Here is a 12320-nt window from a genome sequence, read left to right on the forward strand (position 1 = left end):
CCCTGTTTTTTATATATATTTTATTTTTTTGAGTTCCCCAATTCAGATACTACATTTTTGAAAGCATTACTTTAATGAGAATCTTTCTGTGAACCAGAAATAAATTCTGTTTGGGCATGGCAAATGAAAATGGAACATTAAAGAATGTTGTTGAACATCTGGTAAATATTGCAAAAGCTATTTCATACCTGGCATGGACCCTTGTATGATACATTTTTTCCTTTTTGGTACAAAGTACACAAGTTATTATATTCCATATTATCTGTGTCACAAACAGGATCCCGTAACTGATCACAGTTGAATTGTCTTGGCACACATTCATGCTGGCTACATCCAAACTTTTCAAAACTCGTTAAGCAAACCTGCTGCTTTGGTATGCACCTGCATAAATTAATAACATTTTCACATTATGTAGGTTTATTAACTCAAAATATTCAGGGGAACATTAACTTTTGGAATTCTTTCACAAGCTTTAGAGCTAGGTATGGCTAAGCAGAGTTGTAGAAAACTTGTGTAACAAAATATTTCAGGTAATCTAGTTTCAGGGTTCATTACAAACCTAGTATTGCATACAATTTTGTCAATGTCTATGAACCTGAGATGAGATTCAAAACACAAATCCTCCTCGCCCCAAGTGTTCTGTGGTGGGTTTGGGGCAAACTAAACTAAACTTGCTAAAACTATCAGGTTCTGAGTTTCTCTTTGTAAATATAGGTTCAAGCAAAAAGTCAGTGTATGACCCCATCTGAATCAACATCAAAACAACAAACAAAAGCAAAAAGTTAACTGAATTTTTATGAACAGAAACAGCTATGTTGCACAATTCTAGCTCAACACTGCCCTGAGATAGTAAACAATTTCCATTAAAATCAATCAATTAATGGAATTTGGTCCTTTATGTTAAACATGCTATATAAAGCCTAGGATTGAAAAAAAAAAACAACTGAAAAATGTAATCCCTAATATAACTTCTCTTCTGACAGTGACATCTCCCCCAATCTGTCACTGAAGGGAAATACAGAGCAGCAAAGAACAGAAATAGAGAGGGAAAGGATGCTAAGATAAATTAACACAAATACTTTTTTTATACAAAGTAAGTGCTTTATAGGGAATTTTATCTGGGAACCACTGTTTGCAGCACCTTCTTGCCAAGATATCCCTCTGTTAAGGGTAGAAACTCTAACCTGTAGCGTTTGATGAATGTACTGATGGAAAGCCAAATGGCTGTTCTACAAATCTCCTCTATCTGCTCATAATACTACCAATCCTTTTGTGGCGCGTGCCTTAATTGTCACAGAGGCCTATTTGACTGAAAATAGTCAGACACTAATACTGGGAGCTGTGCATTTTATTTATTACGTATCTTTTAGTTCTCTCGTGAGTGGTATTGTGCCACATTTTTGTTTATGTTCTTTTAAAGAGTATCTGATTGTCTGTAAAAATGAAACAGCAGGGACTGGACAGAGACTGAGAGATTTCACAAATTAGCAATATAACACTTAGCACTTATATAATGCCTTTCACCAGAGAAGTTATAATTGCTTTACAACAGTGGGTATTGTTTTTATTTTACTGATGAAAAAAGGCACAGATCACTTCTGACTCAGTTCCTTTCTTTAACCATTTGATTGAACAGACATCAGATGGCATCTTGAACAAAGGTTACAAAAAGGTAAAATGCCCCATATCTTATTTCCAATTCCATAAACCATCCAGTCCCCCCATTATCACAATTATATAATAATTCTGTTTTATTTCTAAAAGTAGAATCTGCAGCAGGCATTTTAAAGAAAGTGTTAACATTCCAGAAATAATCAACAGAACAAAATGCAGACACTTACTGCAATCTGTGACTATTGTAAAATTAGAAAGTAGGTATCTCACAAATTCCCACTTGTTTACTTGATTTGTGAAATATTGCTATAATTTACAATATACAGTATCATTGCCAGGGAAGGAAGTATAAACTGATTTATCAATTAAAAACAATTTACATATTTAATCGTTACCTCTGATTTTTGGTACAAGGGTTAGGGTTACAAGGATCCTTGGAGATACATGATCCAAATTCAAACTGATTGTCCTGGAGCCCAACACATCGTGCTATGCATGCGCTTGGATATGTGCGTCCATTTTGCCCACATACTGGGACAAACTGATCAGCACAGTTACATGGTAGACCTGAAAAAATAATATACAGATTAGTAATTTGGCTTGTATATTTTCATTGGCAGAGAGTGTACAAAATATTAGGGTATGTGTGACCAGCAGCTGAAGCAAATAACTGAGCTAGCTGTATTGGGACAAGTCATATGTAACCTTGGGCAAGTCATTTGACCTTCTTTGGCCTCAACTCAGTGCAAAAATCTTAGAGTATGTCTACACTTAAAACACTACAGCTGCAGTTGCACTACTGTAGCGCTTCAATGTGGACATTACCTATGCGAGTGGGAGGGTTTCTGCCATTGGCATAGGTAGCCCACTCCCCCAAGAGGCAGTAGCTAGGTTGATGGAAGAATTCTTTGGTCAACCTACTACTGTCTACACTGGAGGTCACGTTGGTATAGCTACATGTGTCAGGGGTATGAAATCCACACCCCTGAGAGATGTAGCTATACCAATATTAAGTTTCTAGTGCAGACCAGCCTTTAGTTTAAAAAAAAAAGAAAAGAAAAGAAACAGAACCACAGTGAATTGCCACTGAAATTTTGAAATTTTCTGGATAAACTGCAGGAAGAGTTGTAAGTCAGCCTTTTACTTTACTGTTAGAACTCAAATGAACAAGTAAAGTTTCTGGATTTTGGAAAACGTTACCTGTAAACATACGACGTTCCTCTGCTGAGCTATGCTCATTAAGACACTGACGAGTGGAACATATCAAGTTTCCAGCGAAACAAGAACAGACATTACAATCTATGTTAAAGGATGTTCCATGGCCTTAAAATAAAAGAGAGATGTATTTTATGTGTATAATTACAAATAAGTACAGACATTCCCCCCACCAAGAGACACTGATCTAAAAAGAACAGGAGTACTTGTGGCACCTTAGAGACTAACAAATTTTGTTCTTTTTGCAGATACAGACTAACACGGCTGCTACTCTGAAACCTGATCTAAAAGACTTATTTTATATAGTTAAAGCTGCAGACAGAATTCCATTATAAACTATTCCCCAATTTTCTCATGTTTATGAAACTTTCAGAAATGTGTGTGTTTGTTTTTTGAGCTGAAATTTCTATTCTTGGTCAGAGTTCAGAATATTTTTGTATTTAACTTAAGGAAAATCCACACACTCATGTTTCTGACTAATGGGAAAGTAGGGGAAAATACTCAACAGGCAGTTCCTTTTTTTTTTTTTTTTTTTTTTTTTTTTTTTGGAAGAAATGTATAAAAAATGCTAAAACCTATGTAAAACTGAAATGTTAAGGTTGCAAAAACAAAATACTCAGGAAATAAAAATGCTAAGGCTCTCCAGATTGGTGTAAAAAATGTTTATAACACCTTGGCTTGTGATTTTCTTTTTTTAATGTTTGACTTCCTTAAAGATACGTTTAAAGATACTTTTCTGTTGAGTTGCACGTAGGTAAACTCCAGGCAAGTTTGCTAACTTTTGTATTATAGATTTTTTTCCCCTCAATAGTATTAAAATTTCTGTTTAAAGTGCAATGTAAGACCATCACATCCTGAGCTAGATCCTTATTTATGAGCCTGCACCCTTTGCACTGCTCACTTCCCTCCCCGGTGTGCCCCTTTTTATGAGCTGAGAATAATATTTCAATCTAACTCATAGTCAATAATTTGCAAATTTTTTTATGATCTTAATCTAGCTCCCAGTGCACATCTGTCCAAGTTTTAAAAAAAAAAAAAAAACCGCATCACAATCTGGCATTATTAGCAGCAGGCAGCTGTGTCTACTCAGTAGCAGTATGGAATAATGAGTGTTTACAGTCACGACTGAGACATACTGGCAAAACTGTATAGAGGAATTTAGGGCCAGATCCTTTAAAGGGATAATACATAAACATAAAGGCCTATCCTCAGAGTTTTCAGGACTGAGCCCTTAATATTGCAGCTGCCAAGGCCCAATTTGGTTTCAGTGTTTTACTTTCACAGTCACTTAGGGTAGGTCCATGCTGCAATTAAAAATCTGTGGCTGACCTATGCCACCTGACTCAGGGTCATGGGGCTTGGGCTAAGGGGCTGTTTAATTGTGGTGTAGACATTTGGGCTTGGGGTGGAGCCCGGGTTCTAGGACCCTGAAAAGTGGGGAAAGAAAGCAAGAAAACAGCCCCACAACCTGAGCCCTGTAAGCCCAAGTCAGCTAGCACTGGCCAGCTGTGGGTGTCCAACTGCAGTGTAGACATACTGTAAGATTCAACAAACTAATCACCCCTTAATCTAGATGGCAATCCTTCACAACAAATAAGCCAAAATTAGTAAATGCCATTTCTGTAATGAAATACAGATAAATGTAACAGTATGAAAGCAGACCAGATTAAGGAGTGGTTAGTTTGTTGAATCTAAGTGATTGTGAAACAACTTATATATTTTAATCTGCAACCTTAACATTGCATTAATATAGATTTTTTCATATAATATAGTAAAAGATTATCTGAAGATGAATTCCTACATTGGACCTGATCTTGCAAACATTTATTACAGACCATAATGGTTACTACTATGAGTAACCCACTGTAAACTCCAAATAAAAAGACCCGGAAAAAATGAATGTTAGAATAAGCAATTCCTGCCTTTATGAAAGTAAAATAAATATTCCATCTTCATCATTCCATGAGAAACTATGACAAATGCTTTGCAAATAGGTTTTTTTGTTTACCCTAACTTGAGCCATAGCATTATTTGATTCAGCTAAGTTCTAATGAAGTTTCTAAACCAAACACAAAGAGAGGCACTTGTAAACTATGGATAAACAATGGGTAAACTTAATATATGCACCTTAACTGTAAACAATGAAATCCATGGAACCTTTTAGAGTATACTAGTAGAGTATTGAAAGAAAAACTTCCATAAAAGCAGTTACACTTTTAGATAACAATTAAATAATCAATATTTATGTCTTGCTACTGTGTGTGGTTTTTGTTCTTTCTAAGAAAGATTTATGTACTTTATGTTGTTCAGAGAGTATTTTTCTCTATAGAAATCTCATGAAACCACCTAATACAGAATGTTGCTCAAACACATGAGACTATACCACTGCAGGAGTAGGGACTGGGGAATAAGCTCTGCACAGCGTTCCACCACCAACTCTGTGGAGTAAGCCTGTCTAAGTCAAAACCGCCAGAGGCAGCATTCACTTATGCTCTTCTGTGCTATTGCCACCCCCCCATTTGGAGGAGTTCCAAGTGTACTCCCTGGAGGGAGAGCCCTTGGCACCATGGCTCCTTAAATAACTCACACTGTCAGGGAACTTGAAAAGGGCAGAGAACATGAACCAGTGCTGAGGGGACAGGGTCTGCAAGCAGATGGCCTTGGCCTTCACAGCCCTCCCAGAAAAAAGCTCTCAGTTTTTAGAAAGTGAGTCTAATCCTGTACTTACTTTTCCTTTGTCCTCCAACAATACATGACTTTTGAAGGTCAACACAATGCATCTCCATACAGTTTTCTAAAAGTCCACTCTGTCCACAGGTACAAATTTTGAAGCAACCAACATCTCCTGCAGATGATGGAACCTGAATAAGTGTACCTTGGCGGACAATAAAATCTGAAGCTTCTCCTAACTTGCAACCTATGCACACAAAAGAAACATTAGCTCAATAACAAGTAATTATGTTTCAGAAATGTTTAGGGATAACAAATACTCTGTGTGAAGAAATTCTGATGATGAAAAATCACTTCTGAGGATTTGTGGAAAATATATATACACATCTTCAAATTTCTGCAAAAATGGAAAGCAGTTTTTGGAGGCAGAGGAGTGTCATTTTGCATCCAAAAGTGGTTCTCTTTGTGAATAATGACATTGGTACAATCCATAATATTACTCTGGGGAAAGGATTTCACCATTTTCATTTTCAGGATCAGTGATAACTGGCAGGAGCGTGAAGAATTGCCCAAGATAAAATTCTTAAGTACATGCAGAAATACTACTTTTTGCATGCAAATGCAGAAAGAAAATGTGTAGTTTCACATCACTCTAATCAGCTCTCCTTGTTTCCCATCATTCTGTGGCAGAATACGTGGGCACGACAAATACCCCACACTTCAGATACACCAGCCCCTAACCTGTACTGAAGTCTAGCAGCTAAGCTCTGTTATTTCTCTTTCCTGACCTTCTTTCCTCTCCCTTGCTTCCATTCTTGTGTGCATTTTGAAGACACTCAAGAACACATTATGAAAATATGTTAACAAAATAAAAAGGAATAAAAAAGTTAAGGAAAAGAAAGAATAAGGAAGAGGAAGAGATAGAAAAACAGCAGTGAGATGGAGAAAGGAAAAGGAGGAGGAGGAGGATTAAAAGCCAGAAGGTGCAAGGGATAGTGAAAGGAAAAGGAAAGAAGAGATTACTTACCTCTACAGTAGTTAGAGTTCAAGATATTTTGTCATTGTTGGTGCTCATGCTAGGTGTATGGCATGCAGGTGCACCTTTGATTGGAAATTTTTTGTCAGTAGTGTCCGCCGCATCTGTACCCTACACGTTCTCATGCTCCAGAACGAGGTTATATAGGGAGAGTTGGACCTACCGCAACTCCAGCTCCTTCTCAACTCCGAAGTTCAAGGCAAGAATTCTGAAGCAGAGGGGAAAGGAGGGAAGGTAGTGGAGCACCCAGAAGGACAAAACACCTTGAACTTAAGTGACTGCAGAGGTAAGTAACCTCGCCTTCTCCAGGCTATTGTCCCTAGGGGGGCTCTACGTTAAGTGACTGCAGAGCAGTACCTTAATTACAATAGTGGGTGTTGAGGAGATGAGTTAACAGTTCACAGAATGGCCTCAACAAAAGCTGCATCAGGTCTGAAAGTGTGAACAATAGCATAATGCTGCAAAAATGTGTGCACTAATGATCAGATGGCAGCTTTGAAATGTCTGCAATGGGTATGTTCTTAGGCAGAGCTACAGAGGTAGATTGAGCTCTGATAGAATGGGCTGTCACCCTAGGTTAAAGGTGCACCCCACAAGCTTTGCAACATATTAAGCTGCACCCTGAGACCTATTCAGATAGGCTCTGTGAGGAAAGAGGAGTTCCTTTTATTCTCTCAGCAATGGAGATAGGATCTGAAAGGTTAGTCCTGTGGCAACAAAAAGTGAGGGCTCTTCTGAAAGCTAGAGGATGTAGACTGGCCTCTTCCCTTGAAGCATGAGGTTTGGGATAGAAAACCAGTAGCTGGATGTCCTGATTGACATGAGAGTCCAACAAGACTTTAAGCAGGAAATGAGGATGAGGACAAATAGTCACCTTGTCTCAACAGAACACAGTGTAGAGGTGGATCAGTCATAAGGACTCTCAGTTCACTTATTCTTCTGGCCGAAGTAATGGCTACAAGGAAGGCTGTTTTAAGAGACAAGTGCAGAAGAGAACAACTGAACGTGGGCTCAAAGCGTTTTTTTATTCCCTCAGAGCATTAAGGACTAAATTAAGGTTGAGTGGACTATATTACAGGAGGAAAGAGGTTGGTCAAACCCTTCAGAAAACTTTTAGTGGTAAGGGGAGTAAAAACTGAAACCCCCTCAAATGGTTGGTGAAAGGCTGTAATAGGAGCCAGGTGGACCTTGGCTGACCTGAAAGATAATCCCAGGGTTTTTAATTCAGCAGGTAATCCAGTATGGTAGAGAGAGAAGACTCAGACGAAGACAACAACCACTGTGCACAAAAAATGCTTCCACTTCTGCAGGTATGTTTTCCTTAGGACGTGCTTCTTACTGTTTAGGAGCACAGGCTGCACCTCAGGAGAATTGTCCTGTTCTAAACCAGAGAGCAATCAAGGAGCCATGCCCAAAGATGTAGCAATGAGAAGTTTGTGTGGGTTACACAGTCTGATTTCTGGGTCAGGTGGTCTGTCACCAAAGGGAGGAGAAGAGGTGGTCTCAGCACTAGCCAAATGAGGTGTGACAACCAACCTGTCTGCTTTCTCCCTGTCTCTGCTTGTTTAGGACTTTGAGAAGCAAAGGCATTGGAGGGTAGGCATATAGCAGCGCACAGAGCGTGGCAGTCAGGAGAACTCTGGGAAGCCTGAGATGAGGCAGATCTTCCAAAAGATATGATTGTTCAGTTCCTATTCATGATCCTGAAGGAAATGCCTGCTTAGATAGTCTGCAATCGTGTTCTGCAGACCTATTAGGTATGCTGGAGAGATTGATTCGGTGGATTAGACACCAATTCCAGAGTTTTATTGCTTCTGCAATTAAGGACAGGGACTTTGCTCCTCCTTGGTTGATGTAGTACATCATTGCCCTGTTGTCTGTCATAATACTTACAAAGTGGTCCTTGATATTGGATAAGAAATGACAGCATGTGTAATGGACTGCCTATAGCTCAAAGATGTTGGTATGGAGCAATGATTCCTGGGGATCCACGTGCCTTGTGATATGAAGTCCTTAAGGTGAGCTCCTGAACCCAGCATAGATGTGTCTGAGGTGATGGTCCTTATGGGAGGTAGATATGAAAAAGGTGTCCCAATGCAGACCTTGCAGGGGTCCTTCCAGCAAGAGAGGGTCGAGGACTTTCTGGAGTATGGTCACCTTTGGACAGGCTGTGTCTGTTGCATGTATAAACAGTTCGAGCCAGGCTTGAAGGCATCTGGAGTGAGGCATAACAAATGTGCAGGCTGCCATATGGCCAAGGAGCTGTAAGCAAGACCTCGCTGTGGTCTGAGTGCTCTGCTTTCGAGTAGATGAGATGGATGTGGAAAATATCCGATAGGGAATGCTGGGCCTCCTGAACCTTCTCAAGAGGAATTTGTAGTGTCTCAGCCACGCTCTTCATCAGATCCCAAAAAACTTTAAAGTCATCACTGCAGGATGATGGAGGGGACAGGACTGCTTCATCTGGGGATGCCAATCATTTATTGGAAGGAGGTGTTTCCTCCTCAACCATTGGCTCCTGATCCTCTGAAAAAAAAGTCTCCATGAGAAGGTGGAGCTTGCTGTGGAAGGGGTACTCTGGGCCTGAAGGCTCCTCTTGGTGGGCCTTTTTACATCAAGGCATCCTGTAAAACTGGTCAGTGTAGGGGACCCATGTGGTAGAATGCCAACATGGTGAGGCATATGGAAAAGGCGTGGGACCCCAGGGATGTTCCTGCCAACACTGGACTAATTCCCAGAGTATCCTTGTCAGGGTACATGACTAGGGACGGAGGCTGTAAGGGAAACGTAATCAAATCCTGGACAGAAATGTTTTACTCTGAAGACATATCATCCCATGTCCAATAGAGGAGCTAGAGTAGTGGGTACTGGCAGATGAGTCGGTACCAGTGGTAGAATAGATGCCGGCATCCAAGTCCAAAGTTGGCAAGCTTGTGCCCAGGAAAAAATAAGGAATACTAAAATAAAATAAGATACAGATAGCTAGAAGATAACCTAGTGGACACTGCAAAGCTCTGTCTCTAAACGCAGGTGGTTGAAAAGGAACTGAGTGGCAATAAAACTGACCCTCCCTATACATCCTTGTTCTGGAGCACATGGAAGTGAAAGACGCAAGCATGGACCCACTGACACTGTTGAACAAATCTTTGATCGAAGGTGTATGGGTACCTTACATGATGCACCCCCTAGGGACAGTAACTCGAAGAACTAAAGTTGGGGTTTTTTTGTTTTAAGTAAGATAAGAGTAACTAATTACTAAACTAAACCCATGGATTGTCAATTTTTAAAAAAATTATTAAACACAAGGAAGATGTTAGTCACATTTCAACCTTCTGAGGACTTTCTGAAATCAGTTTCTGTCTCCATTAGCAATGGGTTTGTTTGCTCCTAGATCAGCCACTTTGAATCACTCTCATGTAACAAGGTCAGGCCAATGCAATCCAATGCAGTGGAATCCATCTTTTTCAGCCTCAGGGCCAAACGTACTATTTCATAAAAGTCATGGGGACACAATCAATATTTTTAACTAGTTCTCTAAGCTCAGGCAGAGCCACTCAAGCACCTATCCATTCTCTCTCCAGGGCTCCCACAGCCCAGCAGGGATGTAGGTAGTGGAACAGCCAACCAGCGAGCTACCCTTCCTTCCTTTGCGATATAGCAGATGGCCAGTGAGGGAAACTGCTGAGCAACTGCAGGAGTAATGTAACAGCAGCTGTTCAGAGCACTCCCAGCTCTCATCAGAGATGCTCCTGAGGCTGCACGGGGAAATGATGGGATGTAGCTGGGGAGGTGATAACCTCTACTTATTCCCAGTAGCAATGGAGCTGATTCAAAAACTTCAATTAAATCAGTCTCTCTGTCTCTCAGGGGGACATATTTTCAATTCACAATCAAATAAAAATATTCTTCCTAACATAATTGCCCTCAAGGGACAAAATTTAGGGGCACAAGTGGCCTCCAGGCCACAGGTTGAATCCTGCTTCTTTAAAGGGAACTGAAAGAAATGGTGGTGATATCTGTCCATAAGACTGATGGTGTTCAGCCACCCTTGGCGACTGGGTTTATGACTTGGGAAGTCTGGTTAGAGAATCAGGTAGCAGCAGTCAAAAAGGCATTTTACCATATCTGAATTTGGCCTTATCTTTTAAATGAGGATCTTGCTATCATCATCCATGTCTGCCACTTCAAAGTTAAACTATTGCAATGTACCCTATACGTGAGGCTACATCTCAAATTCATGATTTGGCATTTGGACTTGGTGCAAAAGGCAGCTCGGGTGGCATTCATTAGATGACACCTGACACTGCTCTAGGACCTGCACTGTTTACCTGCAAGTTTCTGGAAAGACTTTAAGGTGCTATTTTTGACCTATTAAGCCTAGGACTAGACTACTTGAGATATCACCTTTCTCTAATACAGGTCAGAGTAGAGGTTAATGGAAGCATTGCTGCTATATCACTCTCAATATTGTCAAAAGGACAACTAGTCAGGCATTTACCATAAAGACCTTCAGGGCTCTTGGAATGTTCTCGAGACCCTGGTCTAAAACAGCCGATATCTGAGGACTTTCAGGACTCACTGCAGGGTCCATTTGTTTCACCTGGCTGGGAAGTAGGGAAGTAGTATTTGACTGTATGCTGCTGCTTGCTGAAGGGGTGAGTTGATTCATATTGCATTATGTTTTTGTAATTTTAAATAATTAGCAGGATGCTCAGAGGCTGCACACTTTTATTTATTCTAAATTGAAATAAAATAAACATTCAGATCTCCTACCGGACAGAAAATTCCTTAACATGTGTGTCTTCTGAGGGAAGGGAGAAAAATGAAAAAGGGAAATGAGAAATTCTTGGGGAGATCTAAAAAAACAAAAAAGTTGAAAAGACAACCCTCTCCCCCTTTGTTGGGAAAAAATGGTAACCGTGACAATCTTAAAACAGTTCTTCCTTTTTTGGAATATTACCAGTACATTTTAAAATGTTTAGCAAAATCTCTGCAATTCATGTTTAACTAACAGCTAAAGTGTAAATAGCAGTCCAGACCTCTTACCTTGAACACAAAAATAGGGAAGACAGGGTTCTCCAGACTGACATCCTTTTCTATTTACTTCACACAACTGATTGGCAGCACAAGGATTTGGATTACATGGATGTGTAACCTCTTCCACAATGTTACCTAAAGAACTCGGGTCTGAAATTGTAATTACAGATCAGCTGCAGTGATTTAAATAATAACGAGGTCCATGATAATTTTTCTAATAAAGCATGGCATTTCCTATTTTGAACGCTGAGTTTTATTCTGCCACATACAACTCCTTCAAATCTTTCATTCTCCACTGTTGAGAATGCTTATGTAGAAGCTTGAAATGAGAGGTTACTTGTAATGGATTAACATATTAAGCCCTTCACTCCTGAAAACCCTGACCCAAATTCTACTCACAAGTAACCATGTGTTTAATCAATCTTTTTCCCCAAATAAGTTTTGTCTACAACACAGAACATAAATTGGGACTGATTGGCAGTCTCTAATCAAAAGAAACCCCATGACAGCAACAGCAGGGTTGTTAAAGGACAGCCTTAAGATTAATTGGAAACGTACATAGTTTCAGCCTGAAGATGAATTGGAAACATACATAGTTTCTTGAAGACAATTTGGTGTCACTGGTGAACTGTTAAGATTCAACTCAGTTTCCCTCGACTCTGTAGTAATGACTTCCTTGCATAAAGAGAAAAAGGAAAGTGAGGGGAAAGGAGAGACAATGACAAGGGAAAGGTAACTCAAATACAGA

General features: G+C 39.9%; 1 protein-coding gene across 5 annotated transcripts in view; it reads right to left on the minus strand.

Moving 5' to 3' along the window:
* Positions 1 to 12320, minus strand: part of RECK (reversion inducing cysteine rich protein with kazal motifs) — a 143352-nt gene that overhangs the window by 46879 nt on the left and 84153 nt on the right. For all 5 annotated transcript variants that reach the window (XR_006288804.1, XM_037889848.2, XM_043540341.1 and 2 more), the window contains 5 exons: positions 11582 to 11722; positions 5558 to 5746; positions 2815 to 2937; positions 2010 to 2181; positions 189 to 381 (listed from right to left, as the gene is read on the minus strand). Coding sequence is in view for 4 of the 5 variants with exons in the window: in XM_037889848.2 (XP_037745776.1) it covers positions 189 to 381; positions 2010 to 2181; positions 2815 to 2937; positions 5558 to 5746; positions 11582 to 11722 (818 nt within the window). In the remaining variant the exon portion in view is untranslated. The remainder of the gene's footprint in view (positions 1 to 188; positions 382 to 2009; positions 2182 to 2814; positions 2938 to 5557; positions 5747 to 11581; positions 11723 to 12320) is intronic.

This window comes from Chelonia mydas, chromosome 2 (genome assembly GCF_015237465.2).
Source record: "Chelonia mydas isolate rCheMyd1 chromosome 2, rCheMyd1.pri.v2, whole genome shotgun sequence".
Taxonomy (NCBI): Eukaryota; Metazoa; Chordata; order Testudines; family Cheloniidae; genus Chelonia; species Chelonia mydas.